Source organism: Neofelis nebulosa, chromosome 6, assembly GCF_028018385.1.
Source record: "Neofelis nebulosa isolate mNeoNeb1 chromosome 6, mNeoNeb1.pri, whole genome shotgun sequence".
In the NCBI taxonomy this organism is placed as follows: Eukaryota; Metazoa; Chordata; class Mammalia; order Carnivora; family Felidae; genus Neofelis; species Neofelis nebulosa.
The window spans coordinates 142,373,963-142,391,653 of NC_080787.1; the positions used below are offsets into that span (position 1 = coordinate 142,373,963).

The 17,691-nt window shown below is 36.7% G+C and overlaps 1 protein-coding gene across 1 annotated transcript in view; it reads left to right on the top strand.

The window, feature by feature from the left end:
* The first annotated feature begins 478 nt into the window (after nucleotides 1–478).
* The window catches only part of OPRM1 (opioid receptor mu 1), a 56,320-nt gene continuing 39,107 nt past the window's right edge, over nucleotides 479–17,691 (top strand). Inside the window, exon 1 of the mRNA XM_058735740.1 lies at nucleotides 479–1,210. Coding sequence (XP_058591723.1) covers nucleotides 918–1,210 — 293 coding nt within the window. The 5' untranslated portion in view covers nucleotides 479–917. The remainder of the gene's footprint in view (nucleotides 1,211–17,691) is intronic.

Here is a 17,691-nt window from a genome sequence, read left to right on the forward strand (position 1 = left end):
CTGAATGCCACAATCCCCTCATTGCTGTAACCAGTTCTTGTGCCTTTTCCCCACCAGGATAAAAATCAGTTGCAACTAAAGCTTCTGCTCTAGCAGAAATTAAAGGAATATGGACTGAATGGAATGTTTCCTACACAAAAGTTTGTTTCTCACTTCTTTTTCAGAAAAAGGACATTTGTTTCAGACAGGTTTGTAGGGTTGAAAATTCTCGTTCAGTGATGTAAAAACACCTTCGCTATGTGTAGACACGCAGGACTGAGACAAGGAGACTAAAGACGAGGAATTTGTGTGCCCTATGCCAAAAGATTTCATCAGACTAGAGGGCTGGAAAAGGGTTGGGGGGTAAGGATTACTCAGGTTGCACCAGGCCAATGTGTTTCCTGTCGTATTGTATTATACAGAGAAAACGGCGCTAGGAAAATAGAGTGATGTCAGCCCCCTTTCTTATGCTTTACTGCTGCCAAGAACTAACTCTCTCTCCCCCCAACCCTTCCCTCCAACTCCCTTCCCCATTCTGCTCCTCCTTAGATGTGTTTGCAGGGACGAGTGCCGAATGGGGAGACAGACCAACTCGTTAGATCGCTTTGCGCAAAATCCACCCCCCTTCTCTCTTCTCCCTCCCCTCCAGCCTCTGGATCCCGCACAGCCCTCCCTCCCCTCCCTACAGTGGTGTTGGGTTGAGGATGTGTCTCTACTACTAAGGCGAAAGGGGGCTACAAACAGTGGATAATGTCAGATGCCCAGCTCTCCCCTTCTGCCTGAAGCTCCTCTCTGGCTGCACCAGGATTGGTCTCTGTAAGAAATAGCAGGAACTGTGGTAGCGGCGGCGAGAGGAAGCAGCTGAGACGCGTGGAACCTGGAAAAGTCTGGGTGCTCGCTGTTACCTCACAACGAGGTCCCAGCCAGGCGTCAGCACCATGGACAGCAGCACCGTCCCCACGAACGCCAGCAATTGCACTGATCCCTATTTGCACTCTTCAAGTTGCTCCCCAGCACCTAGCCCGGGTTCCTGGGTCAACTTCTCCCACCTAGATGGGAACCTGTCCGACCCATGCGGTCCTAACCGCACGGAGCTGGGCGGGAGCGACAGCTCGTGCCTTTCGACCGGCAGTCCTTCCATGATCACAGCCATCACCATCATGGCCCTCTACTCCATCGTGTGCGTCGTGGGTCTCTTCGGAAACTTCCTGGTCATGTATGTGATTATCAGGTAAGGAAGGCGCCAGGGCTCCCAGCAGAGATTTCAGCAGCTAATAGGGGCATAAAGGGACACCTGACCCCTGGGTAGTGTTTGGCGGGAGGATGAGAGAAGAGAGGTAAACAGGGGGGTATTATGGGAGCGACAGTGGATAGAGTGGTTGTTGTGAGTGCAAAAATCTACTTTTCTGTTTTTCTCTCCACTGTTAAAGAATCAAAAATTTCAGAAACAGAGAAGTTGCTTTGGTAGAAGCTGTAAAGCTCCGGGGAAAAAATAATAATAATAATAAGCTCTGTCTTAGAGCTCACTTACACTGAGCCAAGGGGGCTCTTGGACACAGGAACCCTCAGTCCCTTCCACAGGAACTGTGGACACAGTAATTTGTGAATAATGAAAGAGGAATTCTAGTAAGATTTCCTAATTTGGGGGCCGATCTCCTTTTGAGTTCTTTTCAGAGAAGAACCTTGGCAACTCTCCTACCCCTGCTGGTTTCCATGTACTTTGCTGCACCCCCTGCCCTCCTCTTTCCTTGTCACATTTGTCTCACTTCCCTTGTGGCCATCCTGAGGCGACACTCAGTGAGAAAGTTTTTCTTGTGTCTCTCCACAGTAAATAATGTTGTTTTGTTGTAATAAATATGACAGTTGGGTTGCCTAGACCACTTTGCAGTTGGCAGCTGTAGATCTGCTATGGGAGTCACAAACCGAATTGGGAATAGAGTGCGGTTCAGGAGAAATGCAGGGTATGACTGTTTTTCAAATCCTCTGATAATGAGACCCAGTTAAAAGTGACCAAAAGCGACATAATTCTGGATTATAAACTATAATATAAAGAAGTTACAGTGGTTGCTCATGGGGAAAAAAGTGTCTTTACTCAGTGAAATTATTTCAAAAGAATTTGTGGGCCATATTCTGTTTACTCATATGCTCCAGGTTTGTTTGGCAAAGAGTGTACGAGTTTTCAATATTAATTGAGATTAATGTAGATTGCATTAGTGCTGGTGTGTATATTCAAATCCTACATGCTAATATGGAATATGATATATTCATTTTTGTTAAAGTAAATAAATATTTTAACACCTTAAAATGGGGTTTTCTTCCTACTAGGGGTTATTTGTATGTAGTGAACATGGTATTTTCATATTTAGTTACAATATTCACTCCATCTATTCAGCAAGTATTGCAGGGCTTAATGGAGCTCCTCAATCATTAAACAATCATGTTCCCTGTTATACTTTCATGATCAAGGTGCTGCAAGTTGCTTGTAATCGATTCTTTCTTATATGCCTGATCTCTTTAATTAATGATTGTTAAAGAATAAAACTAATTTCTCTAATCTTTTGCTGAGGTATAAGATAAGTAGTGTCTCTGAGAAAAGAGCACCATCTATTGAGAAGAAGGCTAACAACAGAAGGGAAAATGCAGGAAGGAAATCAATGGAAGAATTTATTTTTGAAAACATTTACCTTGTAATAATCCAATACAAAGATTCAAAGATAAAAAACCAAGTCTAATTTGCAGTTATGATAATAAAAATAAATAAATAAAGCATAATTAAAGGACTGCTTTATAAAGAGAGAATATGATTCTCATTTGTCCTAAGAAAATTCATAGAATCACAAGCTGATAAGACTGGAAGGGACCCTAGAGATTACCTATGCTAGATGAGTAAACTGAGGCACAGAAAATATCAGTGATTTCTTCAAGGACAGATAGTTCATTAGTTCTATAATACTGTTAGTTCAATATAATATCTATATTAGCCAATATAATTTTCTTTTTATTAGAGTGGCAAATTATGATTTGAGTTAATTCAACTAAAAGACTGACAGAATAGATTTAGTTAGCCGTAATAATGCGGAAATAATAAAGTACCCCAAATTTATGTCTGGAATCATGGACACAATGAAGAGAAATTACTAAAGTGTCTAGAAACCCTGCTGTCTGAATTTTTCCTTATTTTTCTCCCCTCTAGTTTACACTTTTCTATAAAGAGAGAGCCAGTAAAGCAGCAATTTGGCTGTGAAATAAGAAGGCTGGTATTATTTCAGTGTTTAAGAGATTGCTGGTTAGGTGAGTTTGTTTTAAAGGCATCTGACCTCTTGATGGCTTGGAGACAGATAGTGACATTGCATCTTAGTGAGAACATGATATTATGCTTTACTTCTCTGTTCTAACAAAATGCAGTGTGATTTGAAAACTCATCCCCAACACCCACCTGTGGCAAGTTGGGTGTTTAATTCCACAGTCAGGTAACCCTCTGGGAATATGACTGCAAAACAGAAAAATAGACAGTTTAGTGACTGATGAAGTGATGAAGAAAGCATCTGGGGTTGAAGAAAATATGTTTATTTAGCTTAGAATATTTAATTGGACTGTCTCCAGGCTGTGGTGTTTTTACTACAAAAGTGATAGTTCAGAGATATTATTGCCCCTGTTAAAAAGGTGAGTAAAATGCTACCCCCATTAGAGTATTGAGGTAAAATGCTCACGTCCTGCTATTATTTAAAGTTCAACAAATACTTTTGAAAGGTCAAGTACAATTAATGGTCAAGTTGCAGTTTCCTAACCAGATTAAGGTAATATTTATTAGTATGTTTTAATACACCAAGTGAATCATGAGGCTCAGGTGACTATGGCAACCAAAACAACAACAAAGATAACTGCTAACGCAGATACCATGATTAATACTGCTCTGTTCTGTCCCAACTCCATCATCATCATACCTTCATCAACAACATTATTAAATAGTATAACTTAAGTAGGATTCTTACACAGTGCTGTTCTGAAAAACATGAGGGAGGAAAAGAGATACCATCACCATCGTATGATCTAAAGATTTAAAATCCAGATGTCAAATGATAGAAATGTTATAGCTATTCATCACACAAAAACTTTTTTTGGTTTTAAAGAAAAAAATTACTTGCAAGATAATATTATTAAATTTACCACACAAATTCTAAAAACTGTGGTGATAAAATATTACAAAATGTATTATTGTCAAGAATATTTTTTTTAAAAAATCAACCAGAATAGTACACAGAGTTATAGCCACCAGGAATTTTTCATTTTTTGAGAGCACTTATCCAAAGCATAGAATTAATCATAAATATAAAAGTTGATATTGTCCCACATGGATTTATTTTTGTAAGTTTTTTTTCCAAAAAGATTTCTCCCTGTAGTCGTGAACATTGTCTATGCAGACACTGTTAAGAAAGAAAGAAAGAAAGAAAGAAAGAAAGAAAGAAAGAAAGAAAGAAAGAAAAGAAAGAACAGAAAGAAAGAAAGAACAAAAAGAAAGAAAGAACAGAAGGAAGGAAGGAAGGAAGGAAGGAAGGAAGGAAGGAAGGAAGGAAGGAAGGAAGGAAAGAAAGAAAGAAAGAAAGAAAGAAAGAAAGAAAGAAAGAAAGAAAGAAAGAAAGAAAGAAAGAAAGAAAGAAGAAAGAAAGAAAAAAGAAAAAGTAGAGGGTTGGAAACTGTTAGATCTCTATGAGTTGTGTAAATCATCCTGACCAATAAAGTTCCAATGAAGAGTGCCAAATGAATGATATTGCCTCCATTTTTCAGATTACTTCTTAATTTGACTAGATAAATTCTCAATATGACCAGTTACCAGAGCAGAGAATGTATATATATGCAAGATGTTATTGTCATTTTTCTTTCACTAAAAAGTATTTCTGACTTTAAAACAAGTCCTATGAGCTTATACTTGTTTTATATACTAAATATTTGATTCAGATTTAAACTACAAAATGAACAGGCATGACTGATTAGAACAGAAGTATAAGCTTTTTTCCTCACTTCAGATATAATTAGCTGAAAAAATAAGGAATAACAATGTTTTATCTAATATATATATAAGATATATATTTTATATATCTAATATATATATATTTTATCTAACACACACACACACACACACACAAATACGTATATACATATGAGTTAATTTTAATGCATAAGTCCCTGAATATGGTCACTAGTAATTTTAATAAAATAAAAAAAGATAATTGTTTATTTAGAAAGCTCAAATACTAACAAAGCTTGCTTTCTTTTTTAAAACTGTAAAATATCCTAGTTAGAGGATGATTTTTTTTGAGGATGGATTTAAAGGAAAAAAAATCCTACTAAATAAAAATCTGTCCTTAACATAATGGTTTACATGAAAATATAAGAATTTAATTGTATTCCTTTTACTTGCAATACAGAGCTCCTCGTAGTATTTCTTACAGTGTCAACTTTACTTCACATATAGGTGCTAATTCTACCATAACACTGTTCTTCAGTGTGTCCTAAAAACACTAAGTTGCTTTTCATTTCCTCTGTGGTAGGTTGTGTTTCTGTCATCTACATAGAGTTATCACTGAGTTTCTTTTCTTTCTCTCCTTTCTTTCTTGAAAGAATGAGCTATCTCATATTTTATTAAATGTTTCCAGCACAAAGGAATGTATAGAGAGTAATAAGATTCTTCACCTTCAAAAATTATATGTATAATTATAATAATTATATATACTAGTAATATATATTATATATTACACATAATGATATATATTATATACTTTATATAATATACAATACATGATTGTATGTTTTATATATTATAAGTTGGGGTGCCTGGGTGGCTCAGTCGGTTAAGCATCCGACTTAGGCTCAGGTCATGATCTCATGGTTCGTGGGTTCAAGCCTCACATCAGGCTCTGTGCTGACAGGCCTGTTTCAGATTCTGTCGATCTCTCTCTCTCTCTCTGCCCCTCCCCCACTCGCGCTCTGTCTCCCTCTGTCTCAAAAATAAGCATTATATATTATAAGTAATCCATAATATATAACAATTATATATACATAATAACATATAATATGTAAATTATATTATACATATGCTACATATATATAAGAAACGGCCGGGGCGCCTGGGTGGCGCAGTCGGTTAAGCGTCCGACTTCAGCCAGGTCACGATCTCGCGGTCCCTGAGTTCGAGCCCCGCGTCGGGCTCTGGGCTGACGGCTCGGAGCCTGGAGCCTGTTTCCGATTCTGTGTCTCCCTCTCTCTCTGCCCCTCCCCCGTTCATGCTCTGTCTCTCTCTGTCCCAAAAATAAAGAAAAAAGAAAAAAAAAAAGAAGCGGCCTCATTTCTCCTATTATACTGACTCCCCAGAGACTATTATTATTGTAAATTTGGTGGTTATTATTCATAGGCATATTTTAAACTTTTATTTTTGCTGTGCTTCCATAAAGTATAATCTTTGAAACATGTTCTTTGAACTTTATATATTAAATGTTTATATTTTATATTAATGTGAATAGACATAATTTCACTATTTTCCCAGAGTTGTTCTAGTTCCAGCAGATCATAGAAACGAGATGTTGAAGAATTAACTCTCCTTAATACTGTTAACTTATCTCTAAATCTGTGTTAAGAATTATTGTGAAGATTTCTTCACAAGTGTTTTCCTGAACAAATATTTTCATTAATACTTACATGCAGTATTTGGGGGAAAACTTCTGGCAACTGCTACAATAAGTAAATCTTGTGAATAAAACCTAGGTATAATTTCTCTACTTCTAAGGAGGAAATAAAAATAATTGGTTTCTGACTACTTCAAAATGTCATTCATGCTAAACGCTAACAATCCTTACTTTTGGATTTTGAATGTCTTAGAGAACTCTTTACACATAAAAGTTTAAAATGTTATTTCTTCTAGAATTCCACTTTAGGTATTAATTGAAATAAAATTATTCTGGTTAGCAGGAGCAGATAAACTGGTTTTGATAAATAATGTAAAACAGTGTGACATCTTAAAATATATTAACGATAAATACTAAGGCTAAATGTTGTGTGAAGTTTTTAAAATATGTGAATTTCATATTTTTAATCTTCATAAAGATTAATGCATATTAATTAACTAAAACAATGATTTATGACTATAGTCTCCAACCTTGTGTTTAGATGTAGACACTTACTTCAAGAACTCCTAAGTCAATATATTGGAGTGCCTGGGTGGCTCAGTAGCTTGGGCAATTGACTCTTCCATGGGCATTCAGCTCAGGTCATGATCTCATAGTTCATGGGATCAAGCCCTGTATTGGGCTCCGTGATGAGAACACAGAGCTTGCAGAGGGATCAATCTCTCCCTCTCTCTCTGCCCCTCCCTTGCTCCTATGCACTGTGATCTCTCTCTGTCTCAAAATAAGTGAACTCTATCTAAAAAAACAAACCCATAAGCCAATATATAAAGGAAATCAAAGGAGCTATTCAGGATGAATCACATGCTGGGGCCACAGAGCACTGTTCAACTGCTAGCCCCATCCTACCCTCCACTGGTGTCCTTAGAGCACTTTCATGGAATTTCCAGAGCTCTCTCAGGTAATATTTTAAAATAGTGATTTTCATATCGTTTCAGACCTTTGTTGTACCTCACCTCTCATCCTGCTGTTCACCTTTGACTTCAGTGATTAGTATGGCAGTTAGTTTTGCCCGGATATACCTTGGTAACTTTCTACCCTAGCTGCAGCTATAGCCCTTGTTTTCATCCCTGGAACTTCTCTGACTCTACCACCCTCCACAGAAATCAGTCTGGTATTCACAGGTGAGAATGTGTGAGGAAGTTGCCACCCACGAAAGACACCTTGACCGGGGAAATGGGAAGCTGTGGACAAATGGTCCCCTCTGCTTCCCTCTACCCTTAGGTACACAGTTCTGAGGAGCAGACCACAAGGCACATTAGAAACTCTGGTCTTCATTGTGACCATTTCAAGAACATGCTTTTCCTTCTTTCCTTTTTACCTTCTACTCCCCCTTCTATTCCCTGCAAACGCTTTCCAAAATGATTTACCTTCACACCAATTTCTGTCTCACTCTGTAAAGCTCATCATTCCTGTTGTTTTTATGATTGGTTACAATGTGTTGGCACAGTAAAATCCAATTAATAAATAGACCTTTGCCAATTCATTAAATATAGGTTTTCCTGAATAATTAAAAGTTCTTAAAAAAAATTCTAACCAGTATCCCATATTAGAACAATCAAGAGAATTCATGAGCGAAGCTTTTCCTTTTATTAGTTTTCCTGTTTCAGGATTCAGGAAAGGCTTTAGTAGATTTTCCCTTGATGGACAGGAAGGAGGTAACAGTCATGTGTAGTGTTCGGATTCCTTCTTGAGTTCAGGGTGATGGTAGCAATATGCTCTCAGATATGTAAAAGAAATAAATAAAGCCTCCTGTGCCTTCTAATAAATTATCTGAGGACAAAAACTACCACCCCCTTCTCCACTGGTTCCAAGTTATATAATAACCATAAAAGTTCTCATGATAACTAAATTCAAGAAAATTTCAGTGTCCTCAAAATGAGCTGAAACAGCAGATACAAGAAATGTCGTATACAATAAACATCATGTAATGAGTTTGTCTTCGCATCTCCTTTCCCTAGGCATCCATTCTTGCTTCAGGCCATTTTATTTCCCCACAAATTCTTCAGGCTAAGGGTCTTTGAATTCAAGATATACATTGTAGAATATAAAGGTCACATAGAAAAAAATGTTTTTTTGCTTTGGCTCAGGACCCCAAGTGCCACTTGTGGCTCAATTTCAAACTGTTCTGTGCCTCATTCTCCTCATCTGTAAAATGTAAGAATTGAACTGAAAAACTCTTGAAGTCCCTTCTAGTACTAAGAATTCCTATGGCAACTTCAAGGACTACTTCTCCATAATTTTGCAGCTATACTATCTAGAGAAAAAAGAGTAATGATTTACCAAATTAAATAATGTTGTTTTCAATTCCATCTCACCCTCTTGCATTTTAGATAAGCTCAAATGGATTCTGTCAGAGAGAGAAATTGCTGAGATGCCAGTTTGGTGGTAGTCAATTAATATAATGAGCCAGACTGAAGGCAACAGTCAAGGCTTCATTCACTTACTGTGAGAGTATAAGCAAGACACAAAACAAGATAAAAGTGTCCGCTCCCCGGGGTTCTGTTTTTCCCCACTTTAAGGCACCAGGTCACAAGAAGAGCTAGGAGCGGGAAAGCATTGAGTCAGAGAGAAGAGTTTCTTCAAGGACTCCTGATAAGGAGGTCTCAGCAGAGACACCTGGAAATAGCTTTGTCAAGGCCTACTCAATAAGAAGGCTCCAAATGGAGGCAGTTGGACTAGTGATGCATATACATCTTAGAGCATTGCTGTTGAGGTGGAAGAGGGGCATGAGTCCTTGAACACAAATTCCTCCAGATTATATACCAAGTCTCTTGTGGGGAGGACAGCTTCTCCCCATGAAGTCTACCAGGTAGAGCCTTTGTAGTTGCCTACGGTTGAGCCTCAAAGGTCACACACAGTATATGGCCTGGACTCAGACTTCTCAGATTCAGCTTAAACCCTGACACTTCTCTTTCCTCTCCTGTTCTCTCCCCCTCCACTCCTCTTCTCCTCTCCTCCCTCTCTAACTCCCCCTCTCCTCCTTCCCCCTCCCTCCCTCTCTCTCATTCTTTTTAATTCATGTAAAGATTATTTTAATATTTGCTTTCAGAAATTAATTATATTCAGGATGTTGCATTCTAAAGTAGGGCAGATAGGACTGTTACACATGAGGGAACCCTGGATGGGTTCAAATGAGAGAGAGATCATTCTGTTCTGGATATAAGTTTCTGCCCAGGCAAGAATATTGTCGAGTATGTTTTTTAAATTCAAGCATGTGTTATCTTATTAGTTGCATATAAGTAGGTGTCCTAAAGAGATTCAAATGTAATCATTCACACTTAGTAAAAATTATTCTTTGTAATTTAAGGTTTAAATATATTAAACCAACATGATACATTCAGTCTCCAAATATGCTACATACTAATTTCTTCTATAAATTTTTATTTTCCCCTGTCATCTACTTTTTCTAATAAAATCCTTATTCTTCAAGTCTCAACTTAAAGCCATTTCTCTTTGCAGCCTCCCCAAAGTACTTCTACGACCAAGTTCCCTGCACTGTAACCCATGATAAAGGCTCTGATTGTGAAAAGTCTGGACACTTTCTCATGCTTTTACAAAATGTCACTTGATAATCCTTGAAGACTTGATATACAACTTTCTCTCTGTGACAGTTAAGAAATGAAAACATCTCAAAGTTGAACAACAGAAGCATGCATCTTTGAAATATTTTGTAATTCAAAGTTTTCAGCATTTCAGATTCACCTCAAAGTATTCAGATGTAAATTCTGATTCAGACAATTCTCTCAATTCACTGCTTTATTCATGGGTATTTAGCTTTTATAACTTGAATCATGAAAACCGATCTGTATCACTGGATTAATATCAGAAAATCATAAATTCACATACACACACATATATCTATATGTGCATATATGTGTAAGTCCAAAAACATTAAATTGGAAATTGATTGTGCTCTTATGATTGAAATACAGAAAGATTTTAAAGAGTGAAATTACTAAAAAGTTAATACAATCAGTTCTCAATATTCATGATAGTTATGTTTTATGAAGTCATTGTGACTAATAAATTAGACAAGACTGAAGCTTTGCTTCTAGGGAAGATTTAGGGTTATGTTCCTGTGAGCCACAGTCACATTTGCATCAATTAATCAAAACATAACTTTCTGTTATTTGTGGTTCTGTATAAAGGCATCCATTTAATCTTTATTGTCGATTCATTAACATTGAATGCACAGTCAACAGCATTGTAACCAATGTCTGCATGAAACTCATCTAAGATATTAGACACATCACTGCCATCTTATACTTAGGAACACCAGACAGCACTTCAGCACTCTGTTTGAGGTCAATTTTAAATAGTAAGATTACCGACAACACAAAAATGCTATAAATGTGTCACAGAAAGGAGACATTTGTAGTCTGAGAGTTGAAATGGGAAGGCAGAGTGTTGCTTTGTTTGACCTCCGCTGAAAACTTGCCCATCAAAGCAACTCAAAGTTTCTGTCACTCTGTACATAACTGCAAATGACCATAAAAACACATCAGTATAGAGTTTAGGGTTAAAATAAAATTTAACAAGCAAGGTTGTTTGCAAATACAGAATCCATTAATAATGAGGATCGACTGCATATACAAATGTTTTCCCAGAAAATATTTTAAAAACAGAGCTGAAGAAAAAAATCAGAAAGTATGTTCTATATTAAATATGATTACAATTTCATGTCATGAAGTCACGTTTTGTATTTTTAATCATCATTTATCATAATCAAAGGGAATAGCTTGAAGACAAAACGGGTTCCCATATGAATCAGTATATCACTAGATACCTATATTGGCACACAAATTTAAGAACATGCATGATGCACAAGAGTCCCTTTTTCTCCATATCCATGCCAGTATTTGTTATTTCTTGTCATACTGACATTCATGAAGTGATATCTCACTGTGGTTTCAATTTACATTTCCCAAATGCCTAAAGATGTTGAACATTTTTCCATGTACACATTGGCCTTTTGTATATCTTCTTTGGATAAATGTCTATTCAGGTCCTTTGCCCATTTTTTAATTGGGTTTTTTGTTACTGAGTTATATGAATTCTTTATATATTTTGGATCTTAACCCCTTATCAGATATATGGCTTGCAAATATTTTTCCCATTCCATGGATCATCTTTTCACTTTGTAAATGATTTATTTTGTGTGTCTAGAAGCTTTTCAGTTTGATATAGTGCTATTTGTTTATTTTTTATTTTGTTGCCTGTGTTTGGGTTGTCATCTATAAAAAATCATTACCAAGACCCATGTCAAGGAAACTTGTTCCTATGTTTTCTTATAGGAGTTTCATGGTTTCAGGTCTTACATATAAGTCTTTAGTCTATTTTGAGTTAATTTTTGAGAGTGGTGTAAGATATGGGTCCAGTTTCATTCTTTTACATGTGAATATCTGATTATCCCAGCACCACATATGGAAGAGACTGTCTTTTCACCATTGAGTATTCTTGACTCCATTGTCAAATATTAGTTAACCGTATATGTTTGGGTCTGTTTCTGGGCTCTTAATTCTGTTCCTTTGGTCTATTTGCCTGTTATTATGCCAGTACCATACTGTTTTGATGACAATAGTTTTATAATATAGCTTGCAATCAGGATATGTGATGTCTCCTGTTTTGTTCTTCCTTGTCAAGATTTCTTTGGCCATTCAGGATCTTTTTTGGTTTCCTACAAATTAGAAGTGTTTTTTCTACTTCTGTAAAAATTCCATTGGGATCTTGATAGGGGTTGCATTGAATCTATAGACAGTTTTTGGTAATATTGACATTTTAACAATATTAAAATGGGTTGGGTTCTTCCAACCCATAGTATGAGATACTTTTCCATTTATTTGTGTCCCCTTTGATTTCTTTCATCAACATCTTATAGTTTTCAGAGATATTTTTTATCTCCTTAGTTAAATTTATTCCTAAGTATTTCATTGTTTTGATGCAATTATATATGAAATTATTTTCTTAATTTCTCTTTCTGATAGTTTGATATTAATGTATAGAAGTGCAGCAAATTTTTCTGGATATTTATTTTGTATCATGCAACTTTATTGAATTTATTTGTTAATTCTAACAGTTTTTTGGTGGAGTTTTTAGGATCATGCATATATATAGTATCATGTCTGCAAATAGTGACAGTTTTATTCTTTCTTTATAATTTGGATTTTTATATTTCTATTTCCTTTTCTTTTCTTTTTTCCTAATTGCTATGGCTATGACTTCCAATACTATGTTGAATAAAATGGCAAGAATGGGCATCCTTTTCTAATCTTTATTCCTGAGAAAAATTTTCAGTTTTTCATTGTTGAGTACTATGTTAGCTTTGGGCCTGTCATATGTGGCCTTTATTACATTGAGGCACATTCCCTCTATACCCACTTTATTGAGATTTTTTATCATAAATGCGTGTTGGATTTTGTTAAATGTTTTATATGTATTTATTGAAATGATCACATGATATTATCCTTCATTTTGTTAATGTGATGTATGTGTCACGTTGATTATTTGCAGATATTGTACCATCCTTGCATTCCTAAAATAAATCCCACTTGATCATGGTGCATCATCCTTTTAAAGTATTGTTGAATTTGGCTTGCTAATATTTTGTTGGGGATTTTTGCATATGTTCATCGGGAATATTGGCCTATAATTTTATTTTTCTGTGGTGTCTTTATCTGATTTTCGTATCAGGGTAATGCTGGCCTTATAAAATAAATTTGGAAACATTCCCTTCTTTTCAATTTTTTGGAAAATTTTGAGAAGGACAGGTATTAATTATTCTTTGAATGTTGGGTAGAATTCACCAGGAAAGACTTTTGATCCTGGGCTTTTTTTGTTGGGAGCTTTTTGATCAACGATTTTATCTCCTTGCTAGTAATCATTCTTCTCAGGTCTTCTATTTCATCATGAGTCAGTTTTGTTAGGTTGAATGTCTTTATGGATTTATCTATTTCTTCTAGGTTGTCCAGTTTGTTGACTAAAATTGTTCAGAGTAGTCTATTATGATCTTTTTTATTTCTGTGATATGAGCTCTAACTTCTCTTTTTCACTTCTGATTCTATATCTATCTGTCTGTATGTCTATTTATCTTTCTCTTAGTGAGTCTAGCCAAAGGTTTGTGAATTTTGTTTATCTTTTCAGCTCTTACTTTTATTAATTTTTTCTATTGTTTTTTTAGTCTCTATTTCAATTATTTCCATGTTATCTTTGCTGTTTCCTTTCTTTACACTACCTTTGGGGTTTGTTTATTCTTTTTTTTTTTTTTCTAGCTTCTCTGGATGCAGAGTTAAATTGTTTATTTGGGCTTTCCTTGTTCCCTGAAATAGGACTGTACTACTGTAAACTCCCTTTTAAAATTGCTTTTGCTTCATCCCGTAGATTTTGGACTGTTGTATTTCCATTTTAATTTGTCTCCAGGTATTTTTTTTATTTCTCCTTTGATTTTTTTTTTACTCATTGATTTCAATATCATGTCATCTAATATCCACACATTTGATTTTTCTAATTTTCTTCCTGTGATTGATTTCTAGTTTCATTATATATTTAACAGTCTATATCAAGTTAATAGCATCTTAAGTTTGAACATGTTCTAAAAGTTCTATATTTTTACTCCAGCCCCCATGTGTTCTGTTTTTGATACCATATTTTGCATCTTTTCTTTTGCCTATCCCTTAACTAATTATGATACTTATAGTTAATTTTACTACTTTTGTCTATTAACTTTCATATTAACCTTGTAAGCGGTTAATCTACTGTTTACTATATATTTGCATTTATTAGTGAGATTTTTACTCCCATATGTTTTCCTGTTACTAATTAATGCATTTTCTCTTCAGCTAAAAAAATCCCTTTAATATTTCTTGTAAGTCAGTTTAGTGTTGACAAACTCCTTTAGTATTTGTTTGTTTGGAAAACATTATCTCCTTTTCAGTCTGAATAATAACCTTGCTGGGTAGAATATTCTCATTTGGAAGGTTTTTTTCCCTGTCAGCACTTTGACTATATCATGCTACTCCCTTCTGGCCTGCAAAGTTTCTACTGAAAAATTAACTGATAGTCTTATCAATTTCCTTTGTATGTAGCAAGTTGTTTTCTCTTGTTGCTTTTAAAATTTTTCTCTTTATATTTAACTTTTGACATTTTAATTATAATGTGTCTTAGTGTAATCTCTTTGGGTTCATCCTATTTGTAACTCTGTTTGCTTCCTGAGCCTAGATGTCTCTTTCCTTCACCAGGGAAGTTCAGGGAAGTTCACCAGGGAACTTTTCAGCCATTATTTATTTAAATAACTTTTCTACCTCTTTCTCTCCCTTCTACATCTGGGGCCTCTATATGTAGATGCTTTTTCTTTTGATATTGTCCCAAGGGTCCTTTAAACTATCTTCATTTTGTTTAATTCTTATTTCTTTTGTTCCTCTGATTGGGTAATTTCCGCTGCCCTATATTCCAGGTTGCTGATCCATTTTCAGCTGGTTTTGTCTTGTTCTTTCATTTGGAATACATTCTTTTGTGTTCTCATTTTGGGCAGCTCTCTTTTTCTCCTTATTAGATGAAACAACTCTCTCTTCAAGTCTTGAAAGAGTGGCCTTGTGTAGGACATGAACCTTATCATTCAACCTTGCCCTGGATTTTGGTTGTTTCTCAGACTTCTTTGATTGTCTAAGTAGCATGATTGGTTTTTGATGGGTCCTAGTTGTTGAGAGTATGCCAAGACCTGTCAGAGTTCCAAAGGTTTGGATCTCAGACAGGGCCTGGTTTTAGGCTAATTGTAAGCCAGATCCTCTGGCACCAGCTTTTAAGATGATAGATAAATAGATAGATAGATAGATGATAGATAGGTAGATAGATAGATAGATAGATAGGGATAGAGATAGAGATAATCTTATGTATATAGATGGGTCTGCAATCATAAACCCTGCTGATTTCTAGACCAGGAAATTTGGAGGTATCCCCTCAGCAACACTGGCAAAAAAATGCATTAGTCATATATATAAAATCTCATTTCTTGGATGCATCAGGGAGCTGTAGCAAGGTCAAGGGAGGGCTCTAATATGGTATCTCCATGCCCACACTCCCTGGGAGCACTGCTGTAGCATCTGGATATGTGGCAAACCTGAAGCCTGACCCTCAGGCTGAAGCTCCAGGACAAGAAAATAGGCATTTGTCTCATGAAGACTGGGGACATGTTTTAGTCAGCTGTTTGTTCAGTACCTAGGGATGGTAGGCTGCTAAGAACTGTCTCTCTGACTACCTCAGACTCATAAGGCTCAGAAACACAATTCCCACTGCCCAACAGAGCCAGGCACTCAAGAGGCCTGCCTTGTGTGGGCTACACATGTCTATCATCTGTGGCGAGGCTGGCTGTGGTTGTGACATACCAGGACTGGGACAGGACAACCCCCAGCTGAGATGCAATGTGAGGTACTTGTATGTCTAGCTATGGTGCATGAGGGGCAAGACACTCAGCGACAATAGCTGCAGTGTGAGGAAGTGAGGCTCCCACTAGAACTAACAGGCCAGAAGATGGGTGCAAAAAATGGTACCCACCAGCCCCAGCACCAATAAGGCAGAAGGTGAATGCAAATATGGCACCTGCCAGCACCTCCACCTGCAGAGTGAGTCTCAACAGGTTCTTGCCTTTCTGGCAGATGCTTTAAGGTTAACATAATGAGTCCCCTGATATGGATTAGCCTTTCAAATTGTTGCTCTTTTTATGGGTCCCCTTGTAGTGGGTCTATGCTGAACCTTTTGAGTGGATTTCTGTTCCTCATAGCCCTATTGTTCTCCTGGAAGTAAGCCCTGTTTATGTTTTTTAAAGTTTATTTATTTATTTTGAGAGGGGGGGAGTGCACACAAGTAGGGGAGGGGCAAAGAGAGGGGACAGAGAGAGAATCCCAAGCAGGCATGGGGCTTAAACTCAAAAACCATGAGATCATGACCTGAGCTGAAGTCAAGAGTCTGACGCTTGACCAACTGAGCCACCTTGTCGCCCCCAGTCCTGTTTGTTTTTAAGGCCAAACTCTAACTCTTTGGTGGCTCATTTGTCTGATGCAGTTCCCAAGGGGTGGGGTGCCTGATATGTGACAAGAAAACCCTCACTCATCAAGGGACAAGTTCTGTATTATAAGAACCCTCCTGACTATGGTCATTACACCTGGGGTGGGGTTTCTTGCAAGGCCATGTCTCTGCCTCTTCTACCCATATTGATGTAGCCTTTTTATCCTTTTTTGTGTAAACACCATTCAGCTAGCTTTCAGTTCCTTTTCAGAAGGAAATGTTCCACATATAGCTGTGGGTTTGTTGTGTTTGTGGGAGGAGGTGAGTTCAGGATCCTCCTATACCACTACCTTTAACCCTCATCCCCCCAGAAAATCAGCAATATTCATTACCATCCTTAGCCAGTGATTAGGGAGCAAGTGCTTAGAAAATAGCATGCTGAAAAATTTCCCTCAATTGGACATGCTTTGTGGTTATCTTAAATCAGTGCGATTTTTTAGGCTCTCTCACAGTATTTTCATCTTCAACTATTTGAAGCTTTTAGGAAAAATTGAAACTGTCATCTGCAAATTTGTATTAACTTCTTAGCAAATACAAAATCTGTCCTCAAAGACACCTATGTCTGCACACCAGCCACTCTGCACCCACCCCCATATGCACCCAGATGGTGACTGGCAGCTTCATTTCACTCAACCTCTCATTATGCCCTTTCAGGCACAAAAGCTCACTGGTTGGATTTTTTTTTCTTTTCTTTCTGATTTATGTAACTTGCTCATTTTTAAAAAAAAATTGTTTTCGGCAGTTCTCCAAGTTTCCTTTGAAAAAGGAGCTGGCTAGCTCGATAAAAAGGAGCACTAGTTATGCCAAAGCATTCTGTGGTGTTTGTAACCCCTTGGTTTCTTGTCCATGGTTTTACTCAATGGTTTTTCTAAGGACTCTCTGAAGTCTCTTTTCTGCCTAACTCCACGTCTTTAATTTGGTTCCCATCTGTCTCCAAATGACTGAATCTTTGAATAGTTGTGCTCAGATAAAACTT